A 13,143-nucleotide genomic window follows, 5' to 3' on the forward strand; every position below is an offset into this window, starting at 1 on the left:
AGCGCCGCCGTGTTCCTGGGACAATAACAGTTCTATACAAGATGAATTAAAACTTTTTTGTTTTGGGAATGGATGAGATTGTGGCAACATGTTGTGTAGTTTGCCACAAAAAGGCGAATTTGTACAACGGTGGTGCTTGGAGCATCTGGTTGGTTGATAAAACAACATGTCAACGGTTTTACCATACTATTTACACTGAAGTTACTATCCCTATAATATCTCTGGTTGTTTGATACCACTGTGGGAAATGTTGCAAAGCAAAGAGCAGGACTGCTTTATCAGGATTTTACATTTTGTATTGATTTTTGCATCACTGTGATGACACGTTTTGATTTGTCAGGACAAACACAGACATTCCCTCTCCATCAATTTTATCCATTTATCTGTTTTTTAATTGATTTTCCAAATTTTATTGCCCACTCCTAAAAGCATCATAAATAATTTTTTGATTTCACATGGAGACCTATACTGGAAAGCAACAGTTAAATAATAATGGTGCTAGTAAATTGAGGAGTGCATTTACTATTTAAGACTACAGTAAATAACCTTCCTGGCTAGGTTAGGGCCCATCAGCCAATGTCAGGGCCCTCGGTGAGGATCTGTGGCCCTAGTTTTACTAGTGGAGGTAGTAATCATTCAGAAATTGAATGAGAAAATCAGTGGCACTTTGCAGTTTTATTGCTGTGTCTGCTGGATGCTTACACAGGGAACAACATTAAAAGGCCAATATGTCAAACATGTGGTGGAGTCAAACGTTGGCAACACAAAAGGAATGAGTGTAGCTTTAAGTCACCTCCTTCCTGCCTCCTCCCTTATTGGAAGGCTGTAGACTACACACTGGACAACAGTGTTTTTCCAAATTTCTGCCAGTTAGCAAACATTAATCATAAGAGCAACCATACAGCAAGTCAGCACAAATGCTACATACTCATTAGCATCTAAAAAAGCATTGCAATATCCATAGTAAATCAACCTCCCCAAAATTATACAGTACATGCACTGCCTGGAGTTTCCCATTTCAAACATATAAAAGCAAGGTTTTTTTTAGATACTAATCTGTATTTAATATGCTGTCCACCCGGCACCTTTACGAACCGCATTTCATCCATTTCATTTAAATTTCACATTGAGACTGGGACGGGGACGTTTCAGGCACAAGCCTTCATTATACTGCATCGTGCAGAGCATGAGGGCTCAGTTCACCAGATCACTGCACCTGCTCAAAGAGAATGAGACGAAGCCATAATAACTGTCCCTGGTCATTAGCTCACCATGCGTGGACTAACCACTCTCAGAAGAGCCGTCACTTGACAACACAATGTATCTCCAATGAGACAAATGATTTACAAGTATGAAAAATGGGGATTTCACATTTGTCCGTGTTCACCGCTCGACGGTTAGCACAGCGTTTCGAGACGATTGGGGGATGGATGTGAAACAAGTCTGGAGCCTTGGGTACACTCAGGCGGACAGAATCTGATTGGTGCGTTTCGTGGTGTCTCATTTGGCAGGCCAGAGAAGCTCTGTGATGGAGACTGACCCTGAGGGATGTCTCTGAGATGAGAGAAAAAAACCACCATGCACACATGAATATATTACACACCATATGCACCGAGTTACAGCAGAACTCACATACAAAATAATCAACTGCAATGCAGTCCTGACAACATCTGGCCAACAAGACCTTGATGAATAATTTGCGTGAAAAACACATTGTATAACACCGTAGTATAGCCCTGAAACTGGGCCAGTAATGTCACGAGCTCCCTAAAATTCACTTGTTCTTTTTCCTACCTCATCAAAGCCGCTGTCCTCCTTCTTGAAAGCTGCAAAGAGAAGAAAGGAAGAGACAATCAGACACTGGCTGTATTGACATCTTTTGAAGATTGAACAAAATAAGAAGTTTAACAGTAGAGATACAACACAGAACTCTGTCACTGTGCTGAAATTTGTCAGGAATTCATTCTGCGCTCATTAAAGCAGTGAGGGTCTACTTTGGATTGAACTGAAAGGAAGTTCAGCGGTGCTGGTGCTGACTCACTTCTCCCATGGAGTGTCATCAGAGGAGGGCAGAGAGCAGCACTAGCAGGGACAGAACGATTACAAATTCTACCCAAGCAGAAATGTTCAAGAGTATGGAAACAAAACATTTAGTACAATTTCATCATATTATATCAACAGCTTCAAAAAATATGTTGAAATTCTCAATTATTTAACCCATGATCGGATTTAAAAAAAAAACAAAAAAAAACAAATCATCATCTCATAATAAAAATGGTGTTTTACAGCAGTGATGCACTTACTCCATACGCCATGGTATGATTTCAGGTGGTATTTATAATGTGACATCATGTCTTTGCATGAAATATATTTAAAACAGTAAATCTAAGTGCTGTATCGTAGGCAACTCGATGTGTTTCAGTTCCTTGAAGACGTTTCACCTCTCATCCAAGAGGCTTCTTCAGTTCTAACTAACTGGAGGAGTTGCAGGCTTTTAAACTCTGTGTGGGAGTGTCCTTACAGAGTTGTTGGGGCCACTTGTGGGTCGTTGATCCAACTGGCCTTCATGTGGGTTGCTAAGGCTGGGTGAGCCCAGGTGTGAATGATTGTGAAGCTGTCTGGGGAGGGAGCGCAGTAACCCTTGCTGTAACTACATATATTAAAAATGTATGCCTTCACAGCCTTGACATCAGTAAAGCCATATAGCTGAGGAAAAACAGAACAACCTTGACTTTATAGTATTTGATCACAGATACTGTACATGTTCCTGAGATAAAGAAAAAAAATTGCACACTAAAGCACAAAAGCCTGGTCGTCTGAGAGGTCTGTAGAGCAGCGAGTTGATTTCAGCAGAAGCACGATGGTAACGCTCACCTGGAGAGACGGTATGATAATAAGTACTATGCGGGCAACGAGGAGTAATTATGTGGATGCCAGTAAGACTTTGCTGAGCATGAAAAGGCAAGACAAAGACATGGCTATCGGACAGTTTCTCCTGCTACAACTCAGCTAGGTCTAAGGTAATCATTTCGTAATTAGCCCTACTAACTGCCAATGAGGCACCTGGGCCTGGCTGTGTCAAAAGGTTTGTTCATACAGCAACTCTTTTTTTGTCTGTTTCTACTGGAAAAGCCTCGACACAATCATGACTGGGTGAAATGCACACCTCTACTAAAGCTGAACATTAGTGCAATACCAGTTAGTTCCAAGTGTGTTAATATGTTGTAATAAGGAAGTGGTTTATATTGGAAGGAGCATGATGCTGAAATTTGACAAGAAGAATTCTGATGATAGACAATTCAATAATTAGCGCTGGTGTGGCACAATGACTTGGAAAGCCTTTGCAAGCACAGATAAGTATTGAGGATTCTCCATTCATTGTAATCACATCTCAATAAGCAAATTAGGCAGGCGGGGCTGGCAGTCAGCAAACCTGTTCCATCTCAGCTTATACTCTTAGTCCAAAAACAAGTGCCAGCAATGCCATTATTCACATGTTGGCATGCGTATCAGCCGGTATATGCAAATCATCAAAGGGGAATTCCAGTAATAACCTGGGCCCTGTATTTACATGTTTTGGTATGGAAATGATTCATCTACATACAGAAATAATCTTAAGTTCAAGTGTTCAGTAAATCTAAGAACATATCTATAACTAAGGCCCCTGATGAGCAAGATAAAGACACAACACACCGATGAGTATCAACTGGTCCACTTTAAACACCGCTCAGTATTCATAAAGAACCTCCACAATGTGCACGGAGAGGGTCAGGAATGCAGATGAAGGAGTCTTCACCACCTTTTCGTTGCCTTGCTGACTTTGCAGATGCTCAATGACGGTAATGCTAGTTCATCTGACAGTTGGCGATGCGACCTTGGTATGCACACAATGCAGATCCTTGAGGGAAGTGATGCTGCTGTACGGACTCTCTTCATGGGAAGAGTGTTTTTTACATAAAGATGAGTTATGATCTTCCACAAAATTGTTCTCTCTCTCTGAAACAGGGAATGACTTTCAGATTTCATCAATGTATAATATGTTGCATGTGATGTTTTGATGCAGGCAGTAGAGTATAAATATCAAAATTGCAGGATATTGTCCTGTTACACCTGATTCCTTCAAAAAGTATATTCTTTTATATAAATTCCTTTTACAAGGATATAACGAGCTATTCAATTATGTGTTACATCTACATCCACACTGACAATCGTCTGTTCTCCAAATTTACTGCAGGGGAAGACAGTATTGTATCCCACATCAATATTCTTCATATTTATGAGGAGGAGGGGGACTAAACCGTTTGTTTGCTTCTGCAGCTTTGATTTCTGAATCGCTCTCGCAGCTCAAGAAGCTTGTGATGAAAATGACTTTCTAGACAAATTATTTACTCCTCGTCATGATTATGTTGTCTAATGAGAAAGGCAGTACAGATGGCTAAATGACGGAGCGCTCTGGGGGCTGCTTCATGCTAAAATGACTTTTTTATAGAGTGAGTGTTTGGAGGTATTGTCAGCCCAGCCACTGAGCCGTTAAACTGCTGCTTCCTTCTCCTCAGAGGGTCAGTACACACACATTCCCCAAAGACTTTCCAGACACTCCAGACAGCATCATCACAGCTGCAAATCCACGCTCAATACAATGGATTAGACTGCAGGTAGACAATAAAGCTTCTGCACTGGCTGACATGGAAGATTTAGAGCTCACTGGAAAAGAAGAGCATTTTGTACTGTCAGGTTACATTTCTGGAATTAAAATCATCCTTTGTTTCAATGTTTGAAATGTATTCAACACGCTACAGTTTCACATTCACATTTTCACTCGGAATTCCTGGAGCTGAATGATTTAAGGGAAATTATTCATTTGGAATTTTCTGTCCAATGTTGTGATTTAAACTGCAAGTATTTTCTATAATATAAACTCATTTGGCTTGCATTTGTGGTCTACGTTTAGTGTAGTAGTTTCAAAAATGTATCTCGTTTCTCCATCATGTTGTTGTTAATGTTGCAAACTATGCTTGTTTTCTACAATTTATCAATTTAGCTAATATTTATGAAAATTAATCCGTTACAGAAACAGCTTCCAAATCATTTTAATTACAGTTAAAGTGACTTGTAACAGGGTGAATGGCTGTCTCAGCCACTTCGCTCCTCTATCACCCGTTTCTATTCTACTGTATCGCTATGTAACTTCAGTTAGCATCACAGAGCATAACACCCTACAGCAATACATCACATAGCACCAGCGATCAGTGAGTTTGGTGAAAGTGGATCATATTTTATGTTTTCCCTCTGATGTCCTCTGGCTGCTCTGCCTGAACTCCGTGATTTACAGAGTTTCCTAAAATCAGCCTGTAACTGCTGCGTAGCTACTGTAGCTACAAGCTAGCTCTGCTAGCTGACTCTGCTCAGAGCGTCGTCAGACAGTGTTGGTGTTTACACTGCTATCACCGCAGCTTTGGACTGCTGGGAGGACGAGGTTTTCCGGTGTGGGCCACCAGAACTGGAGCCGTGCAAACAGGAAACGGAGCTGAGCTGAGCATCCTCGTAAAATGGATTGTGGATTTCTGTTGTTGCCGACAGATTCACATAATAAAGGCTGCAGACAGAAGCAGAACTGGACCTTTAGCTGTTGGATTATTAAGTAAAATTAGCTAGCTTGCTAAATTATAGGTCTGTTGCACTTGGCATGATGTTTGGCTGTGTTAGCAAAGTTGTCAACTTGCTAGTTTTTGATCAAAAGCCAAGACAGCCCATTTCTACAGAGGTTTAGCTAGTAGCATGTTATAGCCAGGTGTCAGAATCTCTGCTTCAGGTTACGCTAGCTTAGCATTACTATTGTGTGCAGCGCTTGAATGCCTATGACTATGACTGCCACATGGCAAAAGTTGTGGATGGATGTTTACTGCAAGACGTAAGTTTTCAAGATGTAACAACGTTATGATGTTCAGAGTTTTGTTTGTAGTGTTACGTTATACATTATATGTTTTTAAGACAGTTGCACTGAGAAACACTGGGGGAGCCAAATCACACCAAATACAGATTTCTACATAATGTTGCTTTAAGAATGAAACTAGAGCCAAAGAGGGAATTAGCTTAGCATACAGACTGCAATCAATTAGCCTGGCTCTGTCCAAAATTGAAAAAAATACACCAACAACTGTAACGCTCACTAACACGTTGTGTGCTATTAATCTATACTAAGTGAAATTTAAATAGCACAAGTTATGATACTGCAGAGGCTACATGCTGTGATTATTTCTTGGCATTAGTTTGATGAAAAGACTCCGTATAAGGTTAGAGTTTCATACTCATTAGAAAGATGTGAGAGTGGTATCCATCCTCTCATCTTACTCTTGGCCAGGCAGAACACAAGCATGCTCATATAATCACAGTGAAAATGCATCTTCAGAGAGATGTTTACATGTTGCCAACCATATCTGTTCCCATATCAACCAGTGCAGAAAGCATCTGCTCCGACTGAAATATAGTCATTGCATGTGACTTTTTGCATATAATGTGAATAAAAAGAGGTTTTGAAAACTTTTAAGAAAAATGTCAAAGATCCCTCATTTCTTGCTGCAGGATAGTCTTTGGAGCATTCAGTGAAGAACGAGTATCTGTCAAAACATTCACATTTGAAAGCTGGTGAGATGCTGTCAGAGCATTCTTCTTCACTGCAAATAATCTTTATACTATAATTATTTCCTGACCGCATAAGAACAGAATCACTTTCTGGAGAAAATGATGAGAGGGAGACATAAAATATTACACAGGGAAAAGAGGACTGTTTTGTCCAACACACACACACACACACACACACACATACATACTTCTGCCTTAAAACCCATAACACCTCATTACTGCTTCTACAGCTTTTCACACTGCGTCTCTCACTTGAAGGAATTTGCCTTATGATCAAAGTGTTGAGAAAACATTAAGAAGCAGAACCTGTCTCACATAAAGAGAAGGTGTTTTCATTGGGAAATTAACATCAGGGATGTGCTGAGAAATCCACTTACAATAAGTCTAGCCCAGTGTTTTATCTGCAGAAGAGACAAGCCTCAGTCTTTATGTAGTATATTAATCGTTACCATTTTATTAGATGTATTTATTTATCCATTACAAGTGCTTTGTGTTTTTGTTTTCTATTTTTACAAATGAGACGAAAATTGGTGCTAGCCTGCAGCAGAAGATGGCCACTGACTCTGCTTACCGCAGTGGACCAAAGAAGTAATGCACAAAAAGTAATGCATTACATATGGATTACTGTAATACTTGAAACATTGTATTGACTTAATTTAAGCAGACTAAGTTTTTTAATTTATTCACATAAACTCAATGATAGAAACAGTTTGCATTAAATGATATACTTTTCATAGAACTTATGTAATTAAAATACATAAAGTCAGTGTTTTAGGGGAATCATTTTTTTGAGTGAGGTGGAGGGGATGGTGCAGAACAGTTCAAGACTGCAATTCAACATCTGTAAGTGTGAAACTGTGTTTGTGGTGACAGAACCAGCTGGAGGAGTGACAGAACTGGGATGTGAGAGAGAGGGAGGATGACATGCAGCAAGGATGCTGCTGCAGTGAGGACAGCCTCTGTACATGGGGCACATCCTCTACTAACTAAGCTACCGTGGCACCCCTAAACTTTCAGGCCATCTCCATCTGTGTTAGTGGCGACCAAAACAGATTCAGATTCACTTTATTGTCGTTTCCCTGAGTACTTGCATACACAAAATGAAACGAAATACCCGCTAGCTCAGTTGTAATATATCTATATAAAAAGTTAAACACAAGCTAAAAAACATCTAGACAAGAAAAAAACAGGTATTTAAAGCCAAAATATGATCTCTTCCTCACCCTAACAAAGCAGACTTTGTGCCTAAACCTAACCAGACCATAAGCACAGTGTTATCAACATGAAGAAATATAACATTTCTACATATCAGTGATTTTAAACAAACATACATTACTTACATTTATTCTAGCAATTGGGTTGGTTAATCCAAATACTGTCTGTATTTCTGCAACACTTCGAAATTGAGACTTAACAACCAGCTATTTTACTTACAATCAACCACCATCTTGACCATTCAGGTAACCCAGAGCGTTTTATATATGGCAACCTGGGAGTGAGACTCAACAATCAACCATCTTTGTCCAGGAAGCAGCTGGCTGTTACACCTTTAATCACACATTCACACTTTATAGCTGCAGCTACTCCTATCTGATGGTCACTCTACATCTCCTCAGGAGCAGCTGCAGGTTAAATGCCTTGCTCAAGGGCACCTCAAGAGCAGTAATGCTCTGTTAATGAATTTCATGGACCAACCTTTCTGTCACGACCGCAGAAAAACAATAATTACGGTTTTGAGGGAAAGATCATGAAGAAATTATTTTTGATTTTATCTCGAATGTTTTTGCATAGTTCAAAGTAGTGTTGTCAGAAATATCAATATATCGACGTATATCGATTCTGAATATATGAAACCATTTCAATACTCATTTTCTGCAGTATGGATACACCAGTACAAGCTATTCTTGCTCTCCTTTATTCACCTGGTTATATATATTATTTTTTAAATATATAAAAATATAATATTTTGATGTTATTAATATTTTCCAAGGTAATGTGTCAAAGTTAGAAATTCCAGTAACATAACAACACTCACAGGAGATTAGTTTGATATACTTATATATCTGATATAAACCCTGACAGCTCTCTGATGACTTGGCTCATGAAGGCCAAACCGGGCCCACAGTTCAGAAAAGGTTGAGAAAGCCTACATCGGTCCATTAACCAGGATTGAAGCTGTTAAAATGAAAACCTTCACAATGCATCATGTTGCCCTGAGCCATAATTTGGCACGTGGTGCAGCCCGGCCCACTGGGACCAGTTGGATCAACACTGTTACAAGGACATAAACAATAAAGCTGGCTCTTGAATGTGCTTTGTTAAAGCATCCGTAGAGCAGAGCGAGAGGCCGATCAATGCTCAGATGTGTTGATTTAGATGGGAGGAAAGATGGCCGATAGGAGATGAGAGTCAGCACAGCAGAGAAGTCAATGCCAATCTTTCTTCTCCCGCAACATCGACCCAAACTCACTTCTGCTCACTTCTCATCTTTTCTCATAGGCTGCATCCAGCTATTCATTCTCTACACACACTGCTTCAAAGGCCACTGAACCCTGTGACGACGCCAAGGCACTCGTGTGTGTCAGCAGGAGGATGTGTGTGAGGACGAGGGAGGAAAAAAGGGAAAGAGAGAAAGAAAGATAAATGAGATGTGATGGGTGCACCTTGACATCCAGTGATGAAGCTGAACATTTGTGAGGATTTTTGTTCACAGAGCCACGTACAAGGTTACTTTAGCTGCACTGAATTCATAATTGGATGAGATCTAGTGTATATTTAAATACTAAGAGTGAAAAGGGATGACGGTGACAATGGTGATGCAGGGATTTAAGTCTAATGCACATATTCAGCACAAAACCACAGCCTGCATTTCTCATTACATTGCTGAATGCTGGACCGAACACAAACCAAGTTACTGCCACGGCCCAGTTTCCTACAGTCCTGAAGAGATTTTTTAGTTAATCAGATGGTTAAGTGTCAACTATTTTGATAATCAATTAAATCACTTAAGTAATCTTTTCAATTAGTCCACCTTGTTAAATGTGAAGACATGCTGATTGTCTTTGTTTGTCATCACTGGCAACTGCAGTCTTCAGTGTGTGGGCTGCTGGTCACAAAAGACTATTTTCCTATATTTTATCAGCCAACAATGTATTGATCAAACACAAAAATATCAGGCAGATGAATCAATGACAGTAACAAAGGTTAGCTGCAGCATTACACTGTGTATATCACTGAATCTGTCAGATAAATCGAGCTCTCTGTCCTCTGGGACTCTGGAGTATTGCAATCAGCTTTTTCACAATCATCTGATAGTCCATACAGTGGGAAATTAGATGTTTTATTGAAAAATTATTGTTGGATTACCCAATGATAAAAATAATCTCAGCCACAACATCAGAGGAAGTGACAGGTGAAGTGACGAGCACTGATCATTGTGTTTCAGTGTAATGTTCTGCTGGGAAACCTTTGGTCCTGGCATTCATGTGGATGCCACGACACAAATGACCAACCCAAACACATCCCCTCTCTGTGGGATGTGGTGAAACGAGTCCGATCCTTGGAGGTCCCACCTCACAACCCACAGGACTCAATGAACCCACTGCCAGTGCCCTGGTGTGAGACACCACAGGACGCCACCAGTAGTGGAGGTGTGTGTGTGTAATTTTTTTTATTTAATTTTGTGGCTCAACAGTGTATGTCCGACAGGAAGTAACAAGATGTGCCATGTAGCACATATCTTGACCACAATAACTAAACATAACCTAATAATCACATTTAAAGGGGCTCTGTGGAACTTCTGTGTTGTGCTGGAAGCCAACCGTTAATGATAGTGGACTCCATTTCTAACCCATGTTAGCTACTGTTGCTCTCTGCTAGTGGAACAGAGAGAGAGGCACTGGGACGAGTCACTCAAGAACGTGCATGAAGTCACATCCTCTGGACTGTTGCAGACAATCTGACCCGTGTCCTTCACAAAGACAGCCACAGTCCAGCAGCATTAAACAACTCAAACAATTTGTCCAGAGGCTTGTATAGGCAACAGAGAGAGACACGGAAGGTCTCATTTTTCACATCACATTACGATCCGCTCACATATGGCCAATAAACAAAGTGATTTATACATATCCATTGCTACAAATTATTCCATAGAGCCCCTTTAAGAGACCCTCTTTAAACATATTTCTGTGATGACTTCATGTTCAAAAGTGGTTAGCGGGCGACATGCTGTTATCAGCTTTTAAAATTCTCAAACATCGCTTTGAGTACCGGCCTCAAACATCCAATATGGGTCACACTGTACTACGAGTTGGTATTCTGTCAAATGGCAACAAAATCTGTAGCAACACCTACTTATATTAAGCCTCCTTACTGTGACACAATCACTACACGGTACTCGCTTCGTATTCTCCTACTGTAGTAAACGGTCCTCCATTTCTTCACACATATACCGATTGGATGATGACACTTTGTGTCTGTACAACACGTGTATTGCCAGATCAGGCACAACTATACATTAGATTGGAACAGAATGTTAAAGATGACACTAGATGACAATGACTTATAATGATGATTACAGCAGATATCACATATATATCAGTATTAGTGCATACATTATGTCGGCTGTTAAGCAACAAGTAAAGGAATGTCACAGAAACGTTTCAGCTCATCTAGAAACAGTGCTTTCATGAAAGAGTTTGTCCACATGTTGGCGAAACCAAATTTAAGGGATCCATATCAACAACACTTGTCTGTGGTAGGGCTGCACAACATGGTTAAAGGAAAAAAAAAGAAAGAACTTTGTGCGATTATTTTGCAACATAATTCATTAATACTGGGAATTATTATTTCTGCATCACACTTTTCATTTCCACTGAAAAATCTATTAAAAATCATGAGGATGTGACATCTGTTGAGGTCAGTACCAAACAACAAGATGTGTAGTACCAGGACATCTCTGGAGCACGACTACTTCAACATAAAGCTGTTTGTCACACATTTTAATTTTATTTTTAAAATGCAGCTTCTGTGATTTGGACCTTGCACTTATTCATACTGCGATTTTGATCATTTTCCCATTAATTGGGGAGCCCTATTGTGTGGTCTGTGAAATTTTAGAGACAAAAGGATTATGATGAAGACCATCGCAGATGAATTGGTAATCAAAGAATCAGTAGTTTCAGCCCTACACCACTGGTATCATCATCACTCAGGCTCATGTGACATGGAAACAAAATACTTCATTCAGTTTTGGCACCTTTTGTGAAATATCTGTTTAATCACTTTGGTTTAGGAGCTCATGGTTTCACCTCTTGTGCTGTTCAGACATGGTTCACAATGTTTCTACAGTGACAGAAAATGGCCTTTATTTTCCCACAATTAAGTTTTTTATATTGAGGTCAAAGCACACTGTAGACATGAGACTGAGGCTGAACTGAATTATAGCTGATGATGACTCTGTAAAGCTGTAATGGTGGCGATTTTTATGGAAAACTGTAACCTGAGGACCAGAATTGTGCAATCAACCTCAGACGCAGCAGCAGATTTCCAGGAAAACATCCCATCTGTGTTTCTCCACGGACACTGTCCTCACAACTCTATAAACTCAGCAACATGAGTTGACTGCGTTCTGCTAAGGGGAATGTGGACAGGCCGCGTTAATGTAGGTTTTCCATGGCTGCTAACCCCAACTGTGACCAGACATCACCTCGGTGGGAAGCAGCAGTCCGCACCGCTGCTGCTGGAGACATGTCTCCACTGAGATTCTGCACAAAGAGCTGGAAAATGGAAAACACGTCCCGTTACTCACCGATACTTCTGAAACTCTCGGACAAAGTTCTCCTCAACTTTTTCATTTTGCCGATTTTCTCCGCGGGCTGGGAGGCTGGCATCAGGTCGCACATTCTACTTTTCTTTTTCCAGCGAGTTTGGCAGCGGACTGGCTGTGGTTCGAAGCGGGGGAGAAGGACCGGTGTTCACTCAGCCCTGCGGGGCTTCTTCAGCCCAGCTGCAGCGCGCTGGCAAACAGGAAACGGAGCCTCAACGGCTCTCACTTCTCTCATCAACTAGTACTGAAACAACAAATGCCTTCTTGAGATTTTCTCAAGAATGCAACTACATTTCCGAAGATGCAATAAAAGTCCGCTCTGAAGCAGAAGCATCCACAGTGGAAACCGTGCGTAATCTGCTGCGCCTTTCTGTTGCGTCTTGATTGGTTAAGATCCAAACACCGAGCTCTAGCTCCGACTTCTTTCTTTCTTCTCTCTGCGTCCCAGTTGCTCCCTGCTCCACCGCAATCGAGATGTCATTTTTGGGATTCTCTCTCTGGTTTCGACCCTCAGACCCCGCCCTGGATGCGAGGATTGGAGGACTCCCGGGGAGCACCGCGTTTCTATTTGTCCCGGAGACTGGCCGTCAGACAGGCAGCACCGCCCTGTAATGTGTTGCAGGAGGAGGAATATTTTCATGGGGAGCCAGATTGTTGTTAGCGCTCCTGCTGCC

At 40.9% G+C, this 13,143-nt stretch overlaps 1 protein-coding gene across 1 annotated transcript in view; it reads right to left on the reverse strand.

Moving 5' to 3' along the window:
- Positions 1 to 12,888, reverse strand: part of cdk14 (cyclin dependent kinase 14) — a 193,113-nt gene extending 180,225 nt beyond the window's left edge. Inside the window, exons 1-2 of the mRNA XM_073486226.1 lie at positions 12,452 to 12,888; positions 1,795 to 1,826 (exon numbers count right to left, since the gene is read on the reverse strand). Of these exons, the coding sequence (XP_073342327.1) occupies positions 1,795 to 1,826; positions 12,452 to 12,545 (126 nt within the window). The 5' untranslated portion in view covers positions 12,546 to 12,888. The remainder of the gene's footprint in view (positions 1 to 1,794; positions 1,827 to 12,451) is intronic.
- Positions 12,889 to 13,143: the final 255 nt, after the last annotated feature.

Source organism: Pagrus major, chromosome 17 (genome assembly GCF_040436345.1).
Source record: "Pagrus major chromosome 17, Pma_NU_1.0".
Lineage (NCBI taxonomy): Eukaryota > Metazoa > Chordata > Actinopteri > Spariformes > Sparidae > Pagrus > Pagrus major.